The sequence below is a fragment of the Syzygium oleosum genome, unplaced genomic scaffold (genome assembly GCF_021117445.2).
Source record: "Syzygium oleosum isolate NSW1041296 unplaced genomic scaffold, Sole_v2.1 Sole_v2.51, whole genome shotgun sequence".
Taxonomy (NCBI): Eukaryota; Viridiplantae; Streptophyta; class Magnoliopsida; order Myrtales; family Myrtaceae; genus Syzygium; species Syzygium oleosum.
Window position 1 is genome coordinate 1,208,822 of NW_026607535.1, and position 22,158 is coordinate 1,230,979.

General features: G+C 42.0%; 1 protein-coding gene and 1 pseudogene across 1 annotated transcript; both read right to left on the reverse strand.

Annotated features, from left to right (window-relative positions):
• Positions 1–204: 204 nt before the first annotated feature.
• On the reverse strand, positions 205–2,617 carry LOC115661815 (peroxisomal (S)-2-hydroxyacid oxidase GLO4-like). The gene is made up of 4 exons (XM_030584016.2): positions 2,539–2,617; positions 1,216–1,316; positions 878–982; positions 205–648 (listed from the first exon to the last, which is right to left on the reverse strand). The coding sequence occupies exons 1-4, from the start codon at positions 2,615–2,617 to the stop codon at positions 469–471; spliced, it is 465 nt and encodes a 154-aa protein (XP_030439876.2). The 3' UTR covers positions 205–468.
• A 256-nt stretch (positions 2,618–2,873) lies between these two features.
• Positions 2,874–21,970, reverse strand: LOC115694642 (peroxisomal (S)-2-hydroxyacid oxidase GLO4-like; annotated as a pseudogene).
• Positions 21,971–22,158: the final 188 nt, after the last annotated feature.

The window sequence follows — 22,158 nt, forward strand, 5'->3', positions numbered from 1 at the left end:
TTTCGAAAAATCCCTTTAGCCTAATGGCCTTTGCATTTTGCCAAAATCATTCTCCCAAAGCCGAATCAAACAGGCCCTTAATCTTACCCAGCCTTCTTGTAGTGGGGAAGAACTGTTCTTTCGCATCATTTAGAAGGGTGTTCGTGATGCTACAGACTTGACAAAGTTGATTGGAAGGTATTAGAGTCGAAAGACACAGATCAATTTCATGTCTCACAGGAATTTTATGCTTCAAATTTAATGCTCAAAAGTACTATTGATCATTAACATCTACTAAAGAACCAAGAAAAAACCAGCTTTGACTATCACAAATCTATACTGATGCTCTTACTCTGACTCCAATTTTATTTTTGATAATAAAACATGACAACTAATTACATAACATGGCAAACTACAAGCGATAATACAACAAGGGTATCGTCCATTTGACTATGTGAATCGTATTTTCATGGATGCTGCGTCGTGAATTCAGAGAGAGCAATGAAGTCTCTCACGATTTGTTATGACATGGCCCCTGGTGATATCCTTTATGGTGGGACATCCAGATAGTGCCATCGTAAGCTCGAGCTCATCCTTCAGCATCTCAGTGACCTTTCTAACTCCAGTTTCCCTTTTTGCCGCCAACCCATATACTATAGGCTTTCCTATCTGTAGTAAGAAGACCACTATTTAGGAGAATGTCAACATTTGTCCTAGGGCACTTGTTCAATTGTGATTCAGGTGTTTTGGCAATGTCAAAAGATAGTTTCTACTAACTTGGCACGATATTATCACCCAAATACCTCAAGGGTTTGTTACGATACCCCTTACTAATATAGCAGATAGTCCACATCAAGAAATATCAGGAATGTGCCAAACTAATTATAAAAGATTGTACCAGTACTGCTTGTGCCCCAAGGGCCAATGCCTTGAAAACATCTGTTCCTCGCCGCACTCCTCCATCAACAAAAACAGGGACTTTCCCTTTGACTGCATGAACAACCTACAAACGAAGGTTTAAAAAGTCATGACCAAAATGCTGTTTGATATAGATGACTTGCTGCAGCACAAGCTTTCATGCATTTGTAAAAATAGAGGGAAACAGAATGCCACTGTGCTTTATTTTCAGGGGGCAAAACCGGGTGCATTTACTCTTATCCAGTGTTTACAAATGCTCCAAAATTCTAGAATCTATTATTAAACCTGCCGGATAAAGGAGTTAGTAAAAATACGCACCTCTTCCGTAAGCGATATCGTGGCTGGACTATGATCTAGTTGTCGAGCTCCATGATTTGAGACAATTATCCCAAGACACACTGCTTCCATCGCCTTATTTGCTGCCAATGAGGGCATACAAGCTTGTTGATAAGGTTGTCGAGTATGCAACAACCAATAGTAGTAACAACAGATAGAGTATACTGAGAAGCAATACGAAATTCCAATAGATGAATAAGATGCTTCAATCCAATATCAGAGAACACAAGGTCTTAATAGCAGCCATGACAAAATGAAGACAGACAATATCCCATTACCATCAAAATTCCTAACTCATACGACTTCCCCAACAGAATGACTACGGTGTTTGAACTACCAAACTGAGGCATAATGTTGTTTCCTTTCAAGATGAACTGAAGAATCTTCAAAGTTTAATGCTAGAGGTCACAATCTACAAAGTAGATATACAATCAAACCCCAATTTATCACAAAATTCTCCTGCGCTGTACGGATTTTTTTCAGTTTTACAGTAAGCCTCAAACTGGTTTTCACACTATCCTCACCTTCAATGTCAATTTAATCGTACCCAACTGTTCGCTATGGTGTCAATGTATTGTATAATACTGATGGAACTGTTTATACGGTGATGAACTGGCAATGACGTGGTGCTCACTATAGACCTCATCTAAAATAAAACAACAGCATGCACACGAATCTGCACTATTGAAAAATCCTAGCGAATTCCATCAAATCTAGCACAAATGAGAATGCAAAAATAGATTTTGGCACAGGTGACGAGTTCTCAAGCTGTCATTCTTGACTTTCATTTTATTTTCCTTGTAAATGCAATGATCCATTTGCTCATGTATGCATATGTGGTTAAAATTTTTATCTATTAAAAGAATCAGTGCCAAATTAGATCAAAACAGACGGTCTTGTCAATTGCTACTTATGGCCACGCTACCTGAAAATTGGTTGACAGATTGATTCAAAGCAATTAATGAAGTTCAAGGTAATATCTTCTCAACTCTGGGATAAAATTAAAAGGATCCTTAAAGTACAAAATTTTCCAGGTCTTAAGCCATCTTAAAATAAGACTTCTCGTTTAAGCTAGTGTTTTTAAAACCAAACCAGAAGGTTTTTTAGCCACAGATTTTGGTCGATTTCAATCAGTTCAACCTGGTATGGGACAGCAATTCAGCTCAATCTCTAATCTGGTTTTGGAACACTGGCATAAGCAATGAATATTCTAAGTAATTAAGCTATAGTTCAAATTAAGATACAAAACAGTCTTCAGACGAATCCTCAACTGCTTTTCTATTAGAATACAATCCTAGATCTTACCATCTTCGTTTGTAAGAACTCCCATGATCAGAATCGGCAATTTTGTAATTGATCTCAACCATCCAATGTCCTGCAGCATTGTAATTTAGTTACGTGACAACCAAGATACCAAATAAAGCAAATAGAGACATTATAAAGATCCAGTTATCATTCGTAGATCATGATGACAAACGAAAATTGAATGAAAAAAGTCACCGTAAGATTGCTGTCAAAACTATTTCCACACTGGATGACACTACCTCACACATCTCATTCATTCAGAAAACACGATTCTTTTGATGAAACATCACCCAGAAAAAATTTCAAGGATTAATTACTAAGTAATTTAAGATGGTATGGAGGTTCATCTTTCAAGTCAAAGAAGCATCAAAAGTTGAATCAGCAAAAGCTTGTACGTTTGAACCCTCATCCTGCAAATTGCAGCGGAGGCAAAGGAAAAGGGGAGCGAGAGTGAGAGAGATGTTATGCCAAATTTCTGCAATTAACAAACTATAAAAATTTGAGTCATCTCTATAAGGTTATTTAGGCAGCGAAAATATCTTCAACGGTCAAGCATTGACCATACATTTTCTGTTGCCTCACGTTATCCGGACCCTTTGTTTCTTGTTACTTCACCTCAAGATACAGCGGTAAAAATTATGTTCTCTAAGCAAATGAACTATAAAAACAACTCCTCCAGACACAGATATAATCAAACGGAACAGTTATAGAGAAAAGAGAGCCAATGAATACAATACTCTTTGCCCCAAGGGCAAACTGTTGACACCTAAATTTTGGCGTATCATTTAGTGTAATTTGCATAGAAAATTAGGGATTAAATTTTTAACCCCTAAACAAAAATATTTAAATTGCATAAACATATAGTTTAGGTCCATTTAATTTAATTGCATTTTTTGCATCAGATTGGCAGTGGCGAATGAGCTTAAAATTTCATCGAACGAGACTCGGCTCGCTCGGAAGGCAAGGGCCGGGAATTACAAGTCAAACGGGCTCGGTTGTTTTAATTTGAGTTTAATTCAGCCCATTATGCTTAATTAAATAAAAGCCCAAGTTAAATCAGCCCATTTAAATTAAATTAAACCTAAGCCCAAGCCTAAGCCCATTAGGACTATAGAGCCCATCTAATTGACCTAGGTTAGCATTATATCAACATGTTTAGGTCAGATTTCAAAGGGGGGGGGGGAGAAAAATTTTCAGATCTGATTTTGAGAGCTCAAGTGCGAGAGTGAGAGCTCAAGTGCGAGAGTGAAAGAAAGGGAGAGAAGGGAGGCCGGCAACACCACCACCCGTGGTCGTGCCTCCCATCACGTCGGAGGACCGCCGACACCGTCCCGGTCAGCCACCATCACTCCTTCCCTGTCCGCAAGTTATAGCCGTTGAAGGACCATCGTCGCTGCTTTGCCTCGCCGAACGGCTGTCCCGAGAGGCGTCACTGCTTATTCTGCTTCTCCATGCACCAGCCACGTCTTCTCCGAGGTCAACCGAGGAGCTTGTCAACGCCTCCTCTCCATCCCGTTGGTCCACGAAGCAAGCGGCTACGGCTTTGAAGATTCCCCATGCACGGCGTGCATAAAGACGTCTTCGTTGACCGCTTTCCTCGCCAAGTGAAGACTCTTCCCTGTCCAGCGGCCAATCAACAGAAGCTGCAGGCGGTGCACGTCAGTGAGGCCACAGCAAGCACTTCGTCCAGCGCAAGATCAGTACCACATCACCCGGAACCGTTCGTGCATCGCTGTGAGCCCCCGCCAAGTTGTTGTTCAGCCGGTCATCGCCCCCGCCGTCTTCGACGCCCGTGAGCCACCGTGTCGTCGCCACCACCGCCGTCTCGATCCGCAAAGCCCGATCCCGATCCACAATTCGAATTTGGAAGTTATCTGCAAATTAGGTAATTCAACATTATCCGATATTTTCAGAATATTTAATTTCCTAATATGGGTGTTTGAATATTTCGTGAATATCATGTGGATATTTAGATATCTTAGGATAATGTTCGATATATCCGCAATATTTTTAAATATTCAAAATTAGGAAAACTTCCTAATTTAGCAACGTATCTGGACGACTATCCGACCTTATCCCTAAGGTTCGATACGCGGCGATACGGAAAATTATTATCTTATCCATAACCACTTGGGTACGATAATGATTTTTATCCGCTTTCCAAATTTGAATAATCGGCTTTCCGTCGATATCTATAACCCTATAGATATGACTGATAGTTTGATTTGTATGCCTAATCCGAGTTTGAAACAAATATGGCGGATCGCGTGGACGTTTTGAATGTGGTTGCTATCCTTATTTATTTAATTGCTTTCCTTTTTCAAATAAACAGAAAATTCAAAAAATATTAATTAGATATGAATTAGAGTTTTTGCATGTCTAGGAATCCTAAATATATCTAGAAGATAGAGTAGTTATTTAATTTAAATTAGGACTTGAGATGATTTATTTCCTAGTTTAAATTAAGTAATATTCTAATCTTAATAGATTATTCAGGTTATTTTATTACTTCGAATTTCCATGAAAATCCCAAGAAAAGAAGAATGAATTGTTTTAGGATAGATTAGGATAGATTGTATTCTTAATTTAAGTAATTCATTACTTCGAATTTTAATAAAAATCCTAAAAAGAAATCATGCTAGGGTAGATTAAGTCATCATAGTTTGCATGTTAATTTAGGCATTTTTCTTATTCCGAATTTAAATTGAGAAAATACCAAAAATAATCATTCGTCTTGTCATTAGAAATAGGTCACGTCGTCGCACGACATATAGTTTGCATGCTAGGTTGCATTAATCGCATGTCATTTTCGCATGTCATTGCATATAGGCTAGATTTCATTTAAATAAGTGAAAATCCAAAAAAGAAATTGAGTGAATTGCTTGTTAATTAGAAATCATATTAGGGTGTCAATGTGATTTTCTAGCTAACAATGCAGATGCTTACGTTGCTTCCAGGTAAGTAATTCTTCCAAACTTGCAATTTATTTAATGCTTTTCTGGGTGTTAAATTGGTGGTTTGCGCACCCACATGATCACCTCACATGCTAGTGACTAAGTTAAAATGAATCCAAACTGTCTACCAAAACATTTTTTTTTTTGAAAAGAAAAGGTACCGAAAGGGCGTTAGACTAGACCTAGCGTAACCAAGTCCCCGAGCTTAGAATCTCTGGTTCGTAGGAATAAAACATATCTCCCTATGTTTTATTTAGGTTTCTAATCGACCATCACAAATAGATTAGTGGCGACTCCAAGCATGAAAACTTTTGCATGTTAAAAACTTAAACCCTAAGTTGCGAATTGGTAGGGCTTGAGAGGGCCCGAGTTAGGCTTAGTCTTAATAATCCATTAGCCTGAGAGAAATTTTAGGTCGCGACAGTTTGGCGACTCCGCTGGGGACTTGAGTTAAATCTCTTAGTGGACTTAGGCCAGTTTTTCTTTTCAAAAAATATTTTTGTTTGGCAGCGAGGATCCCAGGTACGTCCCTAACATTTTAGGTGTTAAATGTTTTTGCAGAATGGGAGGTATAAGGGGAGACGTGATTGTTAACCCTTGTTTTGCAGGGAGGTGTTTGGATGTATGGTTTATTTTATGCACGAAGCGCTGTTTGATATAACATGTTGTGCATGCCTTGCATTTACACTACACCGCACACACTACCCGCTGCCAGACCTGGGTGGCACAGGTTTAGGATGGTAGCGAGAGACAGCGGACACCCCGACCACACCCACGTGGTACGGGTCGCCCTCCTTGGTCCCGAAAGTTCTTTCACGGTGTCATTGAGTTCCCACCACGGTTGCACCCTTTGCAACCCGGGTCGGCTCCTTGACTAAGCCGGAGTAAGGGGAACCCCGGCCTAACCACAACCATGACTGGTTTAGCCCGGTAATCCTCGCGTCTCCATTTTGCAAGCCAGAGTCTAGATAGAAATCGAACCTCACATTTCATGCGCATGTCTATGTGATTGCCATGGTCCTATCGGGTAAAGTAAGTTTTCTGAACCTTTATTTCGCAATTTATTTATGTTCCGTATTTTCTTTGGTCGGTCCATGACATTAGGTCGGTCGTGAGTCTTGGTCTATACACTATGGGAGGGGCAGACATCCGGATTCTTGATGCTCCTAAGGACGAGCTCCGTGCCTGGTGGAATCTACTCAGTCCGACCAACCGCAAGCTAGTTGAGGGCCACATCGGGAGGCTGCTCCCCCTACTGGAGGTCAAAGTCCGTACCGGCCTCGTTCGAGCATTAGCGCACTTCTGGTGTCCCGAGACCTCTACCTTTATATTCGGTAAGCACGAGCTCACCCCGACATTGGAAGAATATAGCGTGCTCATTGGAAAACCATTGGAGTCGGAGTTAGTCACACCACCTTTGGGAATTGATTCTACTTTAATGTTGGCTGAATTTTTGAATGTTGGAAAAGATGAATTGGGAAAGTTTTAAAAGCAAATCGCGGCACATGTCCTTTTTCATTCCTGAGTCAGTGTTTTGAAAAAGCCACATCTTTTCAAAAGGGAAAAATCTTTTTGTTAGCATTTTTCGGGTTCGTGATTTTTCCTCACTGTAAGAATGCATGTAGTCCGTCAATCGCATGGTTGGTCCAACAAGTCTGTCTTGAAAAGAATTTTGGCAACACCATTTTAGCCGAGACTTTCATTTCACTCACTAAATTTAAGCAACATGTTGACAAAGCGTTTCATGCCCCCCTCGAACTTTTGCAAATTTGGTTTTTGTCTCACATAAAAGGGTGTGGCGATTTACTCACAATATCCGAGCTTAGTGATTCTAGCCATCCCATTTTAAGCTATAAAGAAAAACAAGGAAATGCACCTGATTATCATTATTCCGAATGGATCATTTTCATGAAAAACGCTAGACCCCAAGGTTTCCATTGGCATGCTAATTGGTTCAAGGTCGAGGAAGCTCGGCTTACGTGTAATGGTGTTGGACCGGTGCCACTTTTGGGCTTCACTGGCACAATCGAGTACTACCCTGCCAGAGTGTCCCGACAGTACCAAATTCTCCAAGGACTCCCTCCGGCGTTACAGCCGGAACTCCTCCGGGTCGACTTCGCCGATGATGATAAAGACCACGAAGGGACCGTAGCTCAGCTCAATAAGATGTGGAAGAAGTGCCGTGTGTTAAAGATAGCTCGGCCCGAAGGAGAACTAAAGGGAGAGCAGAAGTCCTATTTCGCGACGACCCAGTACATTCGACGGCACAGAATCCCGCAGGATTTGCTCCCGAAGATACCCAAGGTGCCTCTCAAGTCCGCCAATCGCTCAGAGAACAAACGCCTCAAAAGGAAGGCCGAAGAAGCTGAAGAAAAGGCAGCCAAGATAGCTCGAGCTTATGAGCAATTGAAGAAGGAAGTCGCCTCCCATATGTCTATAGATCAAGCTAAATAATAAGCTCGAAGTTCTTTTCTCATTTCAGTTTCAGTTTTTAAATTTGTTTAGGAATTGAGTCATTTGTCTTTATATTCAGTTCAATTTCAAGTCATTAATTGGTGTAAAAATTTTCACCATTTCAATAAAGGGGTCTTTTCAATTCAAAGCGTTTAGACCAATGTCATGGATCGGCGTATGATTTTGCTTGGCACTTATGTATGCCTGTTTCGTTCCGAAATTAGGTAACTACGGACCGATCACGATCGCCCATTCGTACACGGTCGAGAGCCAGAATGGCCGATCAAATCGACTTGCAAGAGCGTGTTGTTGGTATGGAAGACCAGATGAAGCAACTTGTCATCGCGATGCAACAAATGTCCGCTGAGATCAAAGCTCTTCGGTCGATCCCTGTTCCGGCATCCCTCGAAACATCAGTCCCAAAGCAGAAAGTTAGAAAAAGTGTCGATGTTGACGGAGATGACGATATTCCTGATTTAGAAGATGACCCCGTCCAGATTATCGACAACAAAGACAAACCTGACGAACGAGTCAACAAGCTTGAAGAAAGAGTGAAGCAGCTGGAAGGTTCGCAGGATTCACCTTCGATCGATCTGTCCCTGTACTCACAGATCAAAATCCCAAAGAAGTTCAAAATGCCAGATTTTGATAAGTACAATGGCACCACATGTCCAAAAGCCCACCTGCAGCTCTATCACGTACAGATGACTTCGTATGTTGACAACGAACTCCTGATGATCCATGCCTTTCAAGCAAGTTTGACGGGTCCTGCTTTGAACTGGTATCTCATGAAGAAGATAAATGGCCTCAAACTTGGAAAGAAGCCAGTGAAGCATTCTTAAAGTAGTACAGATTCATAACGGACATCATTCCTACCCGTGATGATCTCGAACGTGCTCAGATGAAAAAGACTGAGTCCTTCAAAGACTATGCTATCAGATGGAGGAATTTAGCTGCTCAGGTTGTCCCAGAACCCATAGACAGTGAGTTGAAGAGGATGTTCGTAAAAACTCTCCCGTTCGAATACCGTAATCGGATGGTTGCCATTCCGGCTGACAACTTCAACCAACTCATCCCCATAGGCGAACAGATTGAGATAGGGCTGAAAGATGGATGGTTTGTCGAGCCGTCCTCCTCGACCAGAAGATTTGGTGCGAGAAAAGAGAAAGAACCGGCAGCATGAAGTGAATGTGGCTTATAACCAACCGAGCCGGCGGAATACTAACTCCGCCCCAGCAATCCAAGTAGCGGAAGCTCAGCAACAAAACTCGGGTCGTCAACCTTTTCAAAGGAGGAACAACAAGAGGCAATTCACCTCCCTCCCCGGGTCGTTGTCTCAAGTATTGGCAGTACTTCAGAAGAAAGGCTTGCTTACTACTGAGCCAAAGCGGCCCAATCCTGAGCGGTTCTATAACTTCGACCCGTCAAAGAAATGTGATTATCACATGGGTGAGCTGGGACACTCAACCGATGATTGCTATGTCCTCAAGCACCGAATCCAGAACCTCCTGGACACGAGGGCTTTCTCATTCCAACCCGCTAAGCCGAATGTTCAGAATAACCCACTCCCCGACCACGCGGGCAATGTGAATGCCATTTTTAGCTTCGATGTTGGTCGAATTAAGAATGTCAAGGTGTATACTACGGACGTCTATGGCGAGTTGGTGAAAGCCGATTATTACCCGAGTAACGAGACCCTTCCCCTGGCTGTCATGAGAGAAAGAATCTCAAGGATGGTAGAAGCTGGGATGATTGTTTATGCTGACCACACTGGCATTGTTTCCACTATTTCTGAAGTGGTTATTAATTGGGAAGAAGAGTTTGCTACATTGAACACCGGGAAGGACAAGTTCGACCCTTTGCTTGAAGACATGCCTCCGCTCGAAGACGCATCCGATGATGAAGAGATCGTAGTAAGCACGCCTACAGCTGATGAAGGGATAGTGATCGAGATACCTCAACCACATGAGTACAGTGATAATAAGGCGGTCCCTTGGTCTTACAGCCTCGATGTCGACTTGGTTACCAGATCTGGGCGTACCTATAGCCAAGCTAATGCCCAACCTGCAAAACCTGTTACTGATGAAGAAGCCAAAGAGTTTCTAGCTGTGATTAAGGCTAGCGAATACAACATAGTTGAACAATTGCGCAAGATGCCCGCGCAAATCTCTCTCCTTGAACTACTCCAGACATCTGTCAAGCATCAGAAGGCCCTAATGAAGGTGTTAAGTGAAGTCCACGTGCCAGAAACGATCGATCATGATAAATTGAAGGAATTTGTCGGTTCTATACTCCTCAAGGACCTCATAGCCTTTTCAGATGAAGAGTTTCCTCTGGAAGGGAGGGGGCATACCAAGGCACTTTACATTTCTGTCAAATATAAGGCCTCGCATGTAGCCCGGGTACTCATTGATAACGGATCAGCCTTGAATATCTGTCCTTTGGCGACTTTACACCGCCTCAAGATAGACCCTTCTAGGATAAATTCTGCAAAGACCTCTGTGCGAGCCTTTGATGGAACGAAGAAAGAAGTAATGGGAGAAATCCACCTTGACATACAGATAGGACCAACGATGTTCAACATCCTATTTCAAGTTATGGACATTCCCACTGCATTTAATTTTCTCGTTGGGTCGTCCATGGATTCATACTGCGGGAGCTGTGCCATCCAGTCTACATCAGAGGGTGAAGTTCGTTGTGGAGAGAAAATTAGTCACAGTCCACGGTGAAGAGGAGCACCCAATCTACCACGCAACGGCTATCCCCTATGTTGAGCCGGATTGCAAAATAGAATCAAGCTATCAGTCGCTCGAGCTCGTATCAACCATACATGCATCGAGAGGATCATCACCGCCCATTCCTGAGGTGTCAAATGCTGCAGTCATGGTTGGAAGAGTAATGGTGTCCCATGGCTTTATTCCGAGTGAAGGTCTTGGTAGGAATGGTCAAGGTATTCGCCAACCGGTGAAAGTCTCTCGAAGGCCCCACACTACTGGGTTGGGATACCAGGGGTCAAACGGGCCAAATAATGGGGGACGTGGACATGAACGTGGACGCGGCCGAGGTCGAGGTCGAGGAGATGGATATAATAGACAGCGATCCGAAGAAGAGCCGAATGGAATTACCCACAACAATGGAGAGCTTGGGCATGGTAGGTTGCTTCCACATATCCGCACCACATTTCTGGGCCCTACAAGAATGATGCATGAAGAGAAAGAGGTGATCGACACTTTGGGGCAACCGAGCGGCAAGTTCGATTTTTATGTGAAATACTCGGCGCCCCCGAGCTTCTATGTTAACCCCTGTGACATTGTCCCGGATGGATGGGGAGGTATGGATGATCCAACACCTCTAATGACAGAAGATTATGATGATGCAATGGATGGAATCACTGCCCTGTTTGATGATTTCTTCGTTGGAGCTATCGAGGAAGGACCGTTAGAGGGAATGGGCACAGGCCCACAAGAGTAAAACTTTTACTTTTTCGCACACTCCCTTGCGTGGGAATTTTTACTGCTTTTTAGGACTTGCCCCGTTTCGGGCGCTGCTTTCCATTTTCATTTCTAGGATTTGATTGTTGCAATTTCCATTCAATAAATGTAATTCATTTTGAAATAATCAAATGAAATTACAAGTTATTTTCGTTTTGAGGACATGTTGAGGTACATCAAACCTGCCCGGTAATGATATCCAACCGATAAAAGAAAATATAGTCCAAGGAGAATTCTGAGGCCTGGGCTTCTTCATGTTCCTTCGTGTTACAATATTTTTGAAAAGAATTTCAAAAAAAAAAACACAATTTAGAAAAAATGCAAGGTTTACCCCTGTTTGTCCTTTTGAATCCCTTACTTTATGTTTCAGGGGCAATCTTATGACGCGTGAAGGTATGGGAACGGTCCAATCTGATGAATTATGTGCCGCCGAGCCTGATCTTGATGACACCAACGAACTCGAAGATTCCTCGGATCTTGAGCGCGATCTAGAGCATCATGAAAGACCTAAAGTCCTGACGGTAGACCAAACTATCATCGTCAACCTAAGTGATTCCGGAGAACCCAAAGAGGTGAAGATAGGGGCAACCCTTCCCGAAGGTGAAGCAAAACGCCTGGTCCAACTGCTGAAGGATTACCAGGATATCTTTGCATGGTCGTATGCCGATATGCCGGGTTTAGACCCTTCTATCATGGAGCATAGTCTACCTACTAATCCAGGCATGCCGCCCAAGAAACAGAGGCTACGGAGAACCAAGCCTGAACTTTCGAAGAAAATAGAGGAGGAGGTCACGAAGCTTTTGAAAGTGGGATTCATCGAAGTCACCCAATACCCCAGCTGGGTGGCCAACATCGTGCCAGTCATGAAGAAAGATGGTCGAGTTCGGGTTTGCATCGATTACCGCGACCTAAACAAGGCCAGCCCTAAAGACGATTTCCCTTTGCCACACATAGATGTTTTGGTGGACAGCACCGCTGGGTTCGAGCTGTTTTCCTTCATGGATGGTTTCTCGGGTTATAATCAGATAAAAATGAAAGACGGCGATAAAGAAAAAATGGCGTTCATTACCCCTTGGGGGACATTCCATTACAAGGTCATGCCCTTCGGCCTTAAAAATGCCGGGGCAACATATCAACGGGCAATGGTGACGCTTTTCCATGACATGATGCATAAGGAGATCGAGATCTATGTCGATGACATGATTGTCAAGTTTCAACCCGGAGAGAGTCATGTTAATTCCCTGAAAAAGTTGTTCGACAGACTCCGTGAGTTTAAACTCCGTCTTAACCCGGCGAAATGCATATTCGGAGCAACCTCGGGCAAATTACTCGGGTTCATAGTAAGCAGCAAGGGCATTGAAGTTGACCCTTCCAAAGTGAAAGCTATATGTGAGTTACAACCCCCATCGACCGTGAAAGAAGTGCGAAGCCTCCTGGGTAGGTTGAACTACATAGCCCGCTTTATTTCCCAGCTCTCTGAAACTGCTAAGCCATTTTTCAAACTTCTAAAGAAGAATGCTCAAGTAGAATGGGACGATGATTGTCGGGAAGCGTTTAATGAATTAAAACGGTACCTGATGAAACCACCAGTACTAGTCCCACCAATGCCGGGCCAGCCTTTGATCCTTTACCTCACGATTCATAGCGAGTCTCTGGGTGCGATGCTAGCCCAGAAAAGTCCCGAAGATGGAAAAGAGCGAGCCATTTATTACCTGAGTAAGAAGTTCACCGTCTCGGAGTTGAATTATCCTGAAGCCAAGAAGACTTGCGCTGCACTAGTATGGGTGCTCCATAGGCTGCGACAATATACATTGCATCACCAGACTTTGCTTGTGACTAAGAATGATCCCATCAAGTATTTACTTGATCAACCAGCTTTGGTAGGGAAGTTAGCCAAGTGGCAGATTTTAATTTTAGAGTTTAATGTCCAGACGATGCCACAGAAGTCAGTTAAAGGCCGAGTAATTGCTGATGTGTTAGCCGAAAATCCTGGAATCCCTGATGATGATAGATATTCCCCAGAAGATCGCATTTTGGTAATAAAGGAAGATACATGGATCATGTTTTTTGATGGAGCTGTAAACTTGGCTGGTTCTGGCACTGAGGCAGTTTTAATATCCCCAGATGGGCAACATTATCCAGTAGCAGCAAAGTTGGTGTTCCCATGTACCAACAACATAGCCGAGTACGAAGCTTGCATCCTTGGACTCCAAGCTGCAGTGGAAATGGGGATAGCTAAGTTGAAAGTGTTTGGTGATTCCGCTCTGATTATTCTCCAAACTGTAGGGGAGTGGAAGATAGAGACACCAAACTGGTGCCGTACCATGAATACCTCGAAGAAATCATAGAGGAATTCGAGGATATCTCTTTTGAGTACTTGTCGAGGTCCCATAATCAGTTCGCCGACGCGCTAGCTGCATTATCATCCATGCTGCAAGTGACTGGTGGAATAGAGGTAGAACCCCTGAAAATTGAAGTCCTGACAAAACCGGCCTACTGTATGGTTGTAACTGGAGAACCTGACGAGAAGCCATGGTATTATGATATCATGAGTTACATCCAGAAACAAGAATTTCCTGAGGGAAGCCCCCCGGCTGACAGGAAGTACATAATGAAAATGGCTTCAAAATTCTTTGTCAGTGGTGAAAAGCTGTACAAAAGATCTTATGATTCGATCCTACTGAGGTGTGTAGATGCGGCTGAAGCTACCAGAATCATGCAAGAAGTACACGAGGGAATATGTGGTCCACACATGAATGGTCACATGTTAGCAAAGAAGATCATGAGGTTGGGTTATTATTGGCTTGGCCTTGAAAGTGATTACATCCAGCATGTTCGAAGATGTCATCGCTGTCAGGTTCACGGGGATAAATTAAATGTTCCTCCGACGGAATTACATCAGTTGTCTGAGCCATGGCCTTTTTCAGTGTGGGGTATTGATGTAATTGGCCCAATTAATCCCAAGGCATCGAATGGACACCGGTTTATCTTGGTCGCGATTGATTATTTCTCCAAGTGGATTGAGGCGGCATCTTATGCGAACGTCACTGCAAAGAATGTTGTAAGATTCATTAGGCGAGACATAATCGCTCGTTATGGTGCCCCTGAAGCTATTGTCACCGATAATGGGACAAATTTAAACAACAAGTTCATAGATCAGTTGTTCAATGAGTTCAAGATCCAGCACTTGAATTCATCTCCCTATCGTCCACAGATGAATGGAGCAGTTGAAGCTGCTAACAAGAACATCAAGAAGATCCTGGCCAAAATGGCTGAAAACTATCGTGACTGGCATGAAAGGTTGCCATTTGCACTAATGGCGTATCGGACTTCCATCCGAACCTCTGTTGGGGCGACACCTTTTTCCTTAGTGTATGGCATGGAACCCGTGGAAGTAGAGATCCCTTCCCTGCGAGTCTTGTCTCAGGTGGAGTTATCCGAGGCGGAATGGATGCAACAAAGGCATGAGCAGTTGAACCTAATAAATGAGAAGCGATTGAAAGCCATTTGCCACGGTCAAACCTATCAGCAGAGGATAGCTAGATCCTTCAACCAAAAGGTGCGTCCAAGACATTTCGAGGTAAATGACCTAGTCCTAAGGAAGGTACCGCCGTCTTTCCTGTTCCTCGGGGTAAATTTGCCCCAAACTACATTGGTCCATATGTGGTTAAAAAGGTGCTTCCTGAGGTGCCCGATTCTCGCAGAAATGGATGGTCGTGAGTTCTCCAATCCCGTTAATTCGATGTTTGTAAAGATGTATTATCCTTGATAAAACCCGACATTCCGCAAAAAGTTTCCAGTGTTTGGCTTTATACCTTTGAATTGCAAACATTTCACTGATGAATAAATGGTTTCAACCAATTTCAAGTTAAGATATTTGCATTGGCTTTAATTTCTGCATGGTTATTTTGTCGATCAGTATCATTGACTTCAAAGGAGAAGTCTATTTAGACAATCTGATAACTCATGTGGAATGACTTGAATGTGTCGAATGAGATACATCGGGATGATGGAAGGCAAGCCCTATCCTATACATAGTCCCATGCACTAATCCCCAGTGAGTTGAGCGGAAAAATTTCATGTTTGTAAGGTAAAGGGTTATCTCGCAAAAGGTATGGCAACCGAAATGACGAGAGGTGGTTCATTTCTCTATCCCAAACACTACAGGTTATCCATTGTTTTGCCACTTTGAGCCTAAACACTTGGAGAAATTCTTTCAAATTACCTCTGTCAAGAATTACCCTACATTGGGGCAAACTGGAGGTAAGTCAGCATTATAAGGTGAAAAATGAGTAGAAATTTTCTTGCTCTCACTTGCATCAATCTTCGAGTGTTGCTTTTTTCAGATGAATTCACACGAAATTCAAGTGCCTTAGGATGACGAAGAGCATTTCTTTCTCTATCCTATACACACTTTATCCTTTGCTAAGCCCAATTAAGCCTGCAAATTCGTTTCTTAAAACCAGTTGGTGATCATCCCCCACATTGGGGCAAGGTAAAAGTTGTCACCGCCGAGCAGCATATTCAGAATGTCAATCGAAGGCAATTACCCCTGGAAGTCTAATGTTGAATCATTCAGTCAGAGTATAGTTGGCCAACATATGCATTGTAAACAGCGTATGTCAAGTGTAAAAAAAAAAAAAAAGAGTTCAGTGGGCAAGAAAGAGCAGTGTGCCTGGTAAAAGCAAGGCCAATGCCCAAGGATGAAAGATAAGTGTATCAAAATCATCCCCAGTGGGATAATCATAGTCCTAAAAATTTAAAGAAGTGGTGAATTCAAGCCCAATGAAGCATTCGCTGAAAAGACAACTCCCAAGAATGAACAAGAAGACCGGTGACAATGCCAAGATGATCACCAACTTATTCACCCCAATTATACACATTTTGAGCCTAATGATCTATTCATTTCTCAACCCATGAGCCTAGCCTACGTTACGTCCCTTGTAAAGTCTCTTCAGATTAAGGCACTTGAACTAACGAAGGATTCAGATATTTATAAGCTTAGCTCGAAGAAGTGCGAGCAAGTCCATTTCTATCTCGTTTTGTAGGGTTCTTGACTTGTAAACCCGGAGACGATTGCGGAGTATTCTTCTTTCAATAGCCTTGACTCAAAGAGTCCCCTTTTGCTAAGCCATTGACCAAGCCCACGTTACGGTCCTGACAAAGACCTCTCAGATTGGTAAGGTCGTACCGCTTGCGAGAATACTCGGACCCTTGTCCACATGATGAAGGTGAGATGGAGTGATTCTCATAAATCAGCCTTTTTCAATGAGAATGAGAGAAAGCCCTTTTAGATCGGAAGTCCCTCATTCGGCATTTTCAAGACACCCACATGTAAGTTCGGATTGTCTTGTCATGATTGTTCCCCAGCGGAGTTTGTAATACTGATTTGACAAAACCATTGTGCATGAAAATCAGTTGAAAATCATAGTGCATGTGTATATGTGTTCTTGACAGTGTGCGAATGCATATTACATGTTACTTAAATCCGTGTCTAACAGGAGACACACCTTCAGAGTTGGAGATATCGCCAGGTATGTATCTCTATCCCTAGGATGTTTATGACTATCTAGGTGTCCCTAACCTGTTCGAGCAATCGTCAGGACCCACATTTGATCATTTTTGCGATCTCTAGATGCCTTTGATGATGTTTAGGTGTCTATTGATCAAGCTTTTTCAGGTACCTCGATGATATCCGGTACTTTGTCAAGGAACCCTTGAACACTTGGGCTAGCCCCTTTGTTCACCAAATCACGATTTTCATACAATCTCGAGAAGATTCCCCCGTTACTCACCTATGAGCAGGTATAGGTGAGGCGGCCAAATCTTTGCATATGAGCAGGTATATGTAAAGGTCGGAATTCTCCCCAAATCTTAGGTATTCCTCCGCTACTCGCCTATGAGCAGGTATAGGTGAAGTGGCCAAATCCTTGCATATGAGCAGGTATATGTAAAGGTCAGAATATTCTTTCAACCCCAGGTGTTCCCCCGCTACTCGCTTATGAGCAGGTATAAGTGAGGCGGCCAAATCTTTACATATGAGCAGGTATATGTCAAGGTCGGAATATCCTCTTGACTTCAAAAGTTCTCCCCGCAATTCACTTATGAGTAGGTATAAGTGAAGTGGCCAAATCTTTGCAAACACCCATGGAGATGTATAGGTAGTTGGTAAAGATCGGAACTGTTCTCACGAATCCAGATGATGATTGGATACGTCGAGCTTTCTTCGTGTGTTTTGACTTAACTGCAGATCACCGAAGTTCATCAACGTATATCAGGCAATACCTATGGAAATGAGCCCAGACATTTGCCAAACAACATACAAAGTTCGAGTCGTGCCTCGAATTGCGCTATCTCACTCCTGTCAGGTAAGTAATTCCAGGTATGTTTTCCACTCATGTTAGCATGCATCATTTCTTAATGCATTTTAAAATGGGACTCATAATCCCGACAAAAACAACATTCATTGCATTTGCATGGTTGAAATTTAGGTATCATTTAGTCTTTGAATGTAACCTCTACGAGCTCACCTTCAAAGAGAGGCAGCTGTTGACACCTAAATTTTGGCGTATCATTTAGTATAATTTGCATAGAAAATTAGGGATTAAATTTTTAACCCCTAAACAAAAATATTTAAATTGCATAAACATATAGTTTAGGTCCATTTAATTTAATTGCATTTTTGCATCAGATAAGGGCGAATGAGCTTAAAATTTCATCGAACGAGACTCGGCTCGCTCGGAAGGCAAGGGCCGGGAATTACAAGTCAAACGGGCTCGGTTGTTTTAATTTGAGTTTAATTCAGCCCATTATGCTTAATTAAATAAAAGCCCAAGTTAAATCAGCCCATTTAAATTAAATTAAACATAAGCCCAAGCCTAAGCCCATTAGGACTATAGAGCCCATCTAATTGACCTAGGTTAGCATTATATCAACATGTTTAGGTCAGATTTCAAGGGGCGGGGAGAAAAATTTTCAGATCTGATTTTGAGAGCTCAAGTGCGAGAGTGAAAGAAAAGGAGAGAAGGGAGGCCGGCAACACCACCACCCGTGGTCGTGCCTCCCATTGCGTCGGAGGACCGCCGACACCGTCCCGGTCAGCCACCATCACTCCTTCCCTGTCCGCAAGTTATAGCCGTTGAAGGACCATCGTCGCTGCTTTGCCTCGCCGAACAGCCTGTCCCGAGAGGCTGTCACTGCTGTTGCTGCTTCTCCATGCACCAGCCACGTCTTCTCCAGTCAACCGAGGAGCTTGTCAACGCCTCCTCTCCATCCCGTTGGTCCACAAAGCAGCAACTACAGTTTTGAAGATTCTCCATGCAGCGTGCATAAAGACGTCTTCGTTCAGCCGCTTTCCCTCGTCAAGCTGAAGACTCTTCCCTGTCTAGCGGCCAATCAACAGAAGCTGCAGGCGGTGCACGTCAGTGAGGCCACAGCAAGCACTTCGTCCAGCGCAAGATTAGTACCACATCACCCGGAACCGTTCGTGCATCGCTGTGAGCCCCCGCCAAGTTGTTGTTCAGCCAGTCATCGCCCCCGCCGTCTTCGACGCCCGTGAGCCACCGTGTCGTCGCCACCACCGCCGTCTCGATCCGCAAAGCCCGATCCCGATCCACAATTCGAATTTGGAAGTTATCTGCAAATTAGGTAATTCAACATTATCCGATATTTTCAGAATATTTAATTTCCTAATATGGGTGTTTGAATATTTCGTGAATATCATGTGGATATTTAGATATCTTAGGATAATGTTCGATATATCCGCAATATTTTTAAATATTCAAAATTAGGAAAACTTCCTAATTTAGCAACGTATCTGGACGACTATCCGACCTTATCCCTAAGGTTCGATACGCGGCGATACGGAAAATTATTATCTTATCCATAACCACTTGGGTACGATAATGATTTTTATCCGCTTTCCAAATTTGAATAATCGGCTTTCCGTCGATATCTATAACCCTATAGATATGACCGATAGTTTGATTTGTATGCCTAATCCGAGTTTGAAACAAATATGGCGGATCGCGTGGACGTTTTGAATGTGGTTGCTATCCTTGTTTATTTAATTGCTTTCCTTTTTCAAATAAACAGAAAATTCAAAAAATATTAATTAGATATGAATTAGAGTTTTTGCATGTCTAGGAATCCTAAATATATCTAGAAGATAGAGTAGTTATTTAATTTAAATTAGGACTTGAGATGATTTATTTCCTAGTTTAAATTAAGTAATATTCTAATCTTAATAGATTATTCAGGTTATTTTATTACTTCGAATTTCCATGAAAATCCCAAGAAAAGAAGAATGAATTGTTTTAGGATAGATTAGGATAGATTGTATTCTTAATTTAAGTAATTCATTATTTCGAATTTTAATAAAAATCCTAAAAAGAAATCATGCTAGGGTAGATTAAGTCATCATAGTTTGCATGTTAATTTAGGCATTTTTATTATTCCGAATTTAAATTGAGAAAATACCAAAAATAATCATTCGTCTTGTCATTAGAAATAGGTCACGTCGTCGCACGACATATAGTTTGCATGCTAGGTTGCATTAATCGCATGTCATTTTCGCATGTCATTGCATATAGGCTAGATTTCATTTAAATAAGTGAAAATCCAAAAAAGAAATTGAGTGAATTGCTTGTTAATTAGAAATCATATTAGGGTGTCAATGTGATTTTCTAGCTAACAATGCAGATGCTTACGTTGCTTCCAGGTAAGTAATTCTTCCAAACTTGCAATTTATTTAATGCTTTTCTGGGTGTTAAATTGGTGGTTTGCGCACCCGCATGATCACCTCACATGCTAGTGACTAAGTTAAAATGAATCCAAACTGTCTGCCAAAACATTTTTTTTTTTGAAAAGAAAAGGTACCGAAAGGGCGTTAGACTAGACCTAGCGTAACCAAGTCCCCGAGCTTAGAATCTCTGGTTCGTAGGAATAAAACATATCTCCCTATGTTTTATTTAGGTTTCTAATCGACCTACCACAAATAGATTAGTGGCGACTCCAAGCATGAAAACTTTTGCATGTTAAAAACTTAAACCCTCAGTTGCGAATTGGTAGGGCTTGGGAGGGCTCGAGTTAGGTTTAGTCTTAATAATCCATTAGCCTGAGAGAAATTTTAGGTCGCGACACAAGCTTTGCACAAGAGAAGCACAGAGCTCATTAAATAAATCTCCACTAGGCTGAGCCTAATACCATGATATCCACAAACATCAATGCCATAGTGAGCATTTCTTTTTGTTTTGCTACCTTGCTAATGTCAAAGAGAGTTACAAACTCCGAAAAAATAGAGCAGCATATAACAGGGTACGCAGATAATGACGAAAACTCCATGCCCATCAAAGGAGATTGGTCAATGAGATATTAGTAACATAGATATATCCCCATGCATAAATCTCCATTGTATAGGTAAAATTATATTGCTATTGACAGATCCTCAAATAGAAAAGAAATCATTCACTCACAGAGACAACTTGAGTTGAGAGTAGACCTTCAAAATTCTTCAACTGAGGCGCTACCATTCTGTGATAGAGAGAGAGAGAGAGAGAGAGAGAGAGAGAGAGAGAGAGAGAGAGAGAGTTAACTGTACCCGAACTTTGTTTTATGACCATGATATCCATGCCCCAACGGGGGTGGAGGAGCAAGACAGGGAGAGGAAAGCATTTTACTTGTTCTTTATGTCTGCCTCCTTCTGCAAGTCTGGGAACATCGACAGTATGAACAATTGCTTTGTATCCACTTCTTTCAGCTCTTTGTACAAGCTGAGCTGTAATATCCCGTCTCTTGTATACCTGCATAAGGAGATGCACTCATTATGGAGATGAAATCTTAATGGAGAATATACAAAGCCAAGAAAACTGGAGATTCTTAATCAAACATATGCTTACATATATTTGAAAGAATCGAATGGCATCACAGCTGGACGCGACCTCTTCCACAGTGCACATAGACATATATGAAAGAATCTAGAGTAAAAAGTTGAATTGAGTATGTTATAGCAGAAAAATTAAGATAAAAAATATTTGGTAATATATTACCATGATGACATTACATGCAGCAGCTGCTCTTGCGGTAGTAACCTCTCCTGGAAGATGAAAAATTGCATCACTAAAATCAAAACAAGCAAACGTATGAAAGAGCTCCTCCAAGAAAATTCAGGTTTCACACCTTCAGGATGTGCTAACTTATGCAAAGCAGTTGGAGCAATCATAATGGGTGCAGCAACATTATAGCCCAATATAGTAGTCGACAAACTAATTTTGCTCACATCAATGAGGATTCTCAGCCTAAACCTGCCAGAAATACATGTGTTGAGAATTAACAAACAACATAATATGGTTGGTGCAGATTTTAATCTGACCAGCATTCATTAGGCATTACGTTATTCTGCGAAATGCTTCCACATTTTCTTTAAGTGTATACTGGTCTTCCGCTCCACCTGCATAAAAATCATAGTACATTTTCGGAAGGGCTTGCCTAGCCAATTCTTGATACTCATTCACGTTGACAGGATCCTCGGCCATGTTTCCTGAATGAAAATATAAAGTGTTATTAACTCAACAGCTTAACAATTTCTCCTACATGTGACTCCGCGAATTTTGATTGTCAACAAAAAGGCAACAACAATAGCCCTGCAAATACTCTTCCCTTCATATATGGTCCTGGATCAAGATGCAAGTTATAAACAAAGTAATCGTTAGTCAATTGAGTTC

Bases quoted from the DNA above. Each gene is read 5' to 3' on its own strand.
- LOC115661815 (XM_030584016.2), bottom strand. From the start codon at position 2,617: ATGCTGCAGGACATTGGATGGTTGAGATCAATTACAAAATTGCCGATT. The intron at 983-1,215 runs GTGCGTATTTTT...CTTCGTTTGTAG, and splicing joins CGATATCGCTTACGGAAGAG to GTTGTTCATGCAGTCAAAGG. The intron at 649-877 runs GTACAATCTTTT...TTCTTACTACAG, and splicing joins TTGGGGCACAAGCAGTACTG to ATAGGAAAGCCTATAGTATA.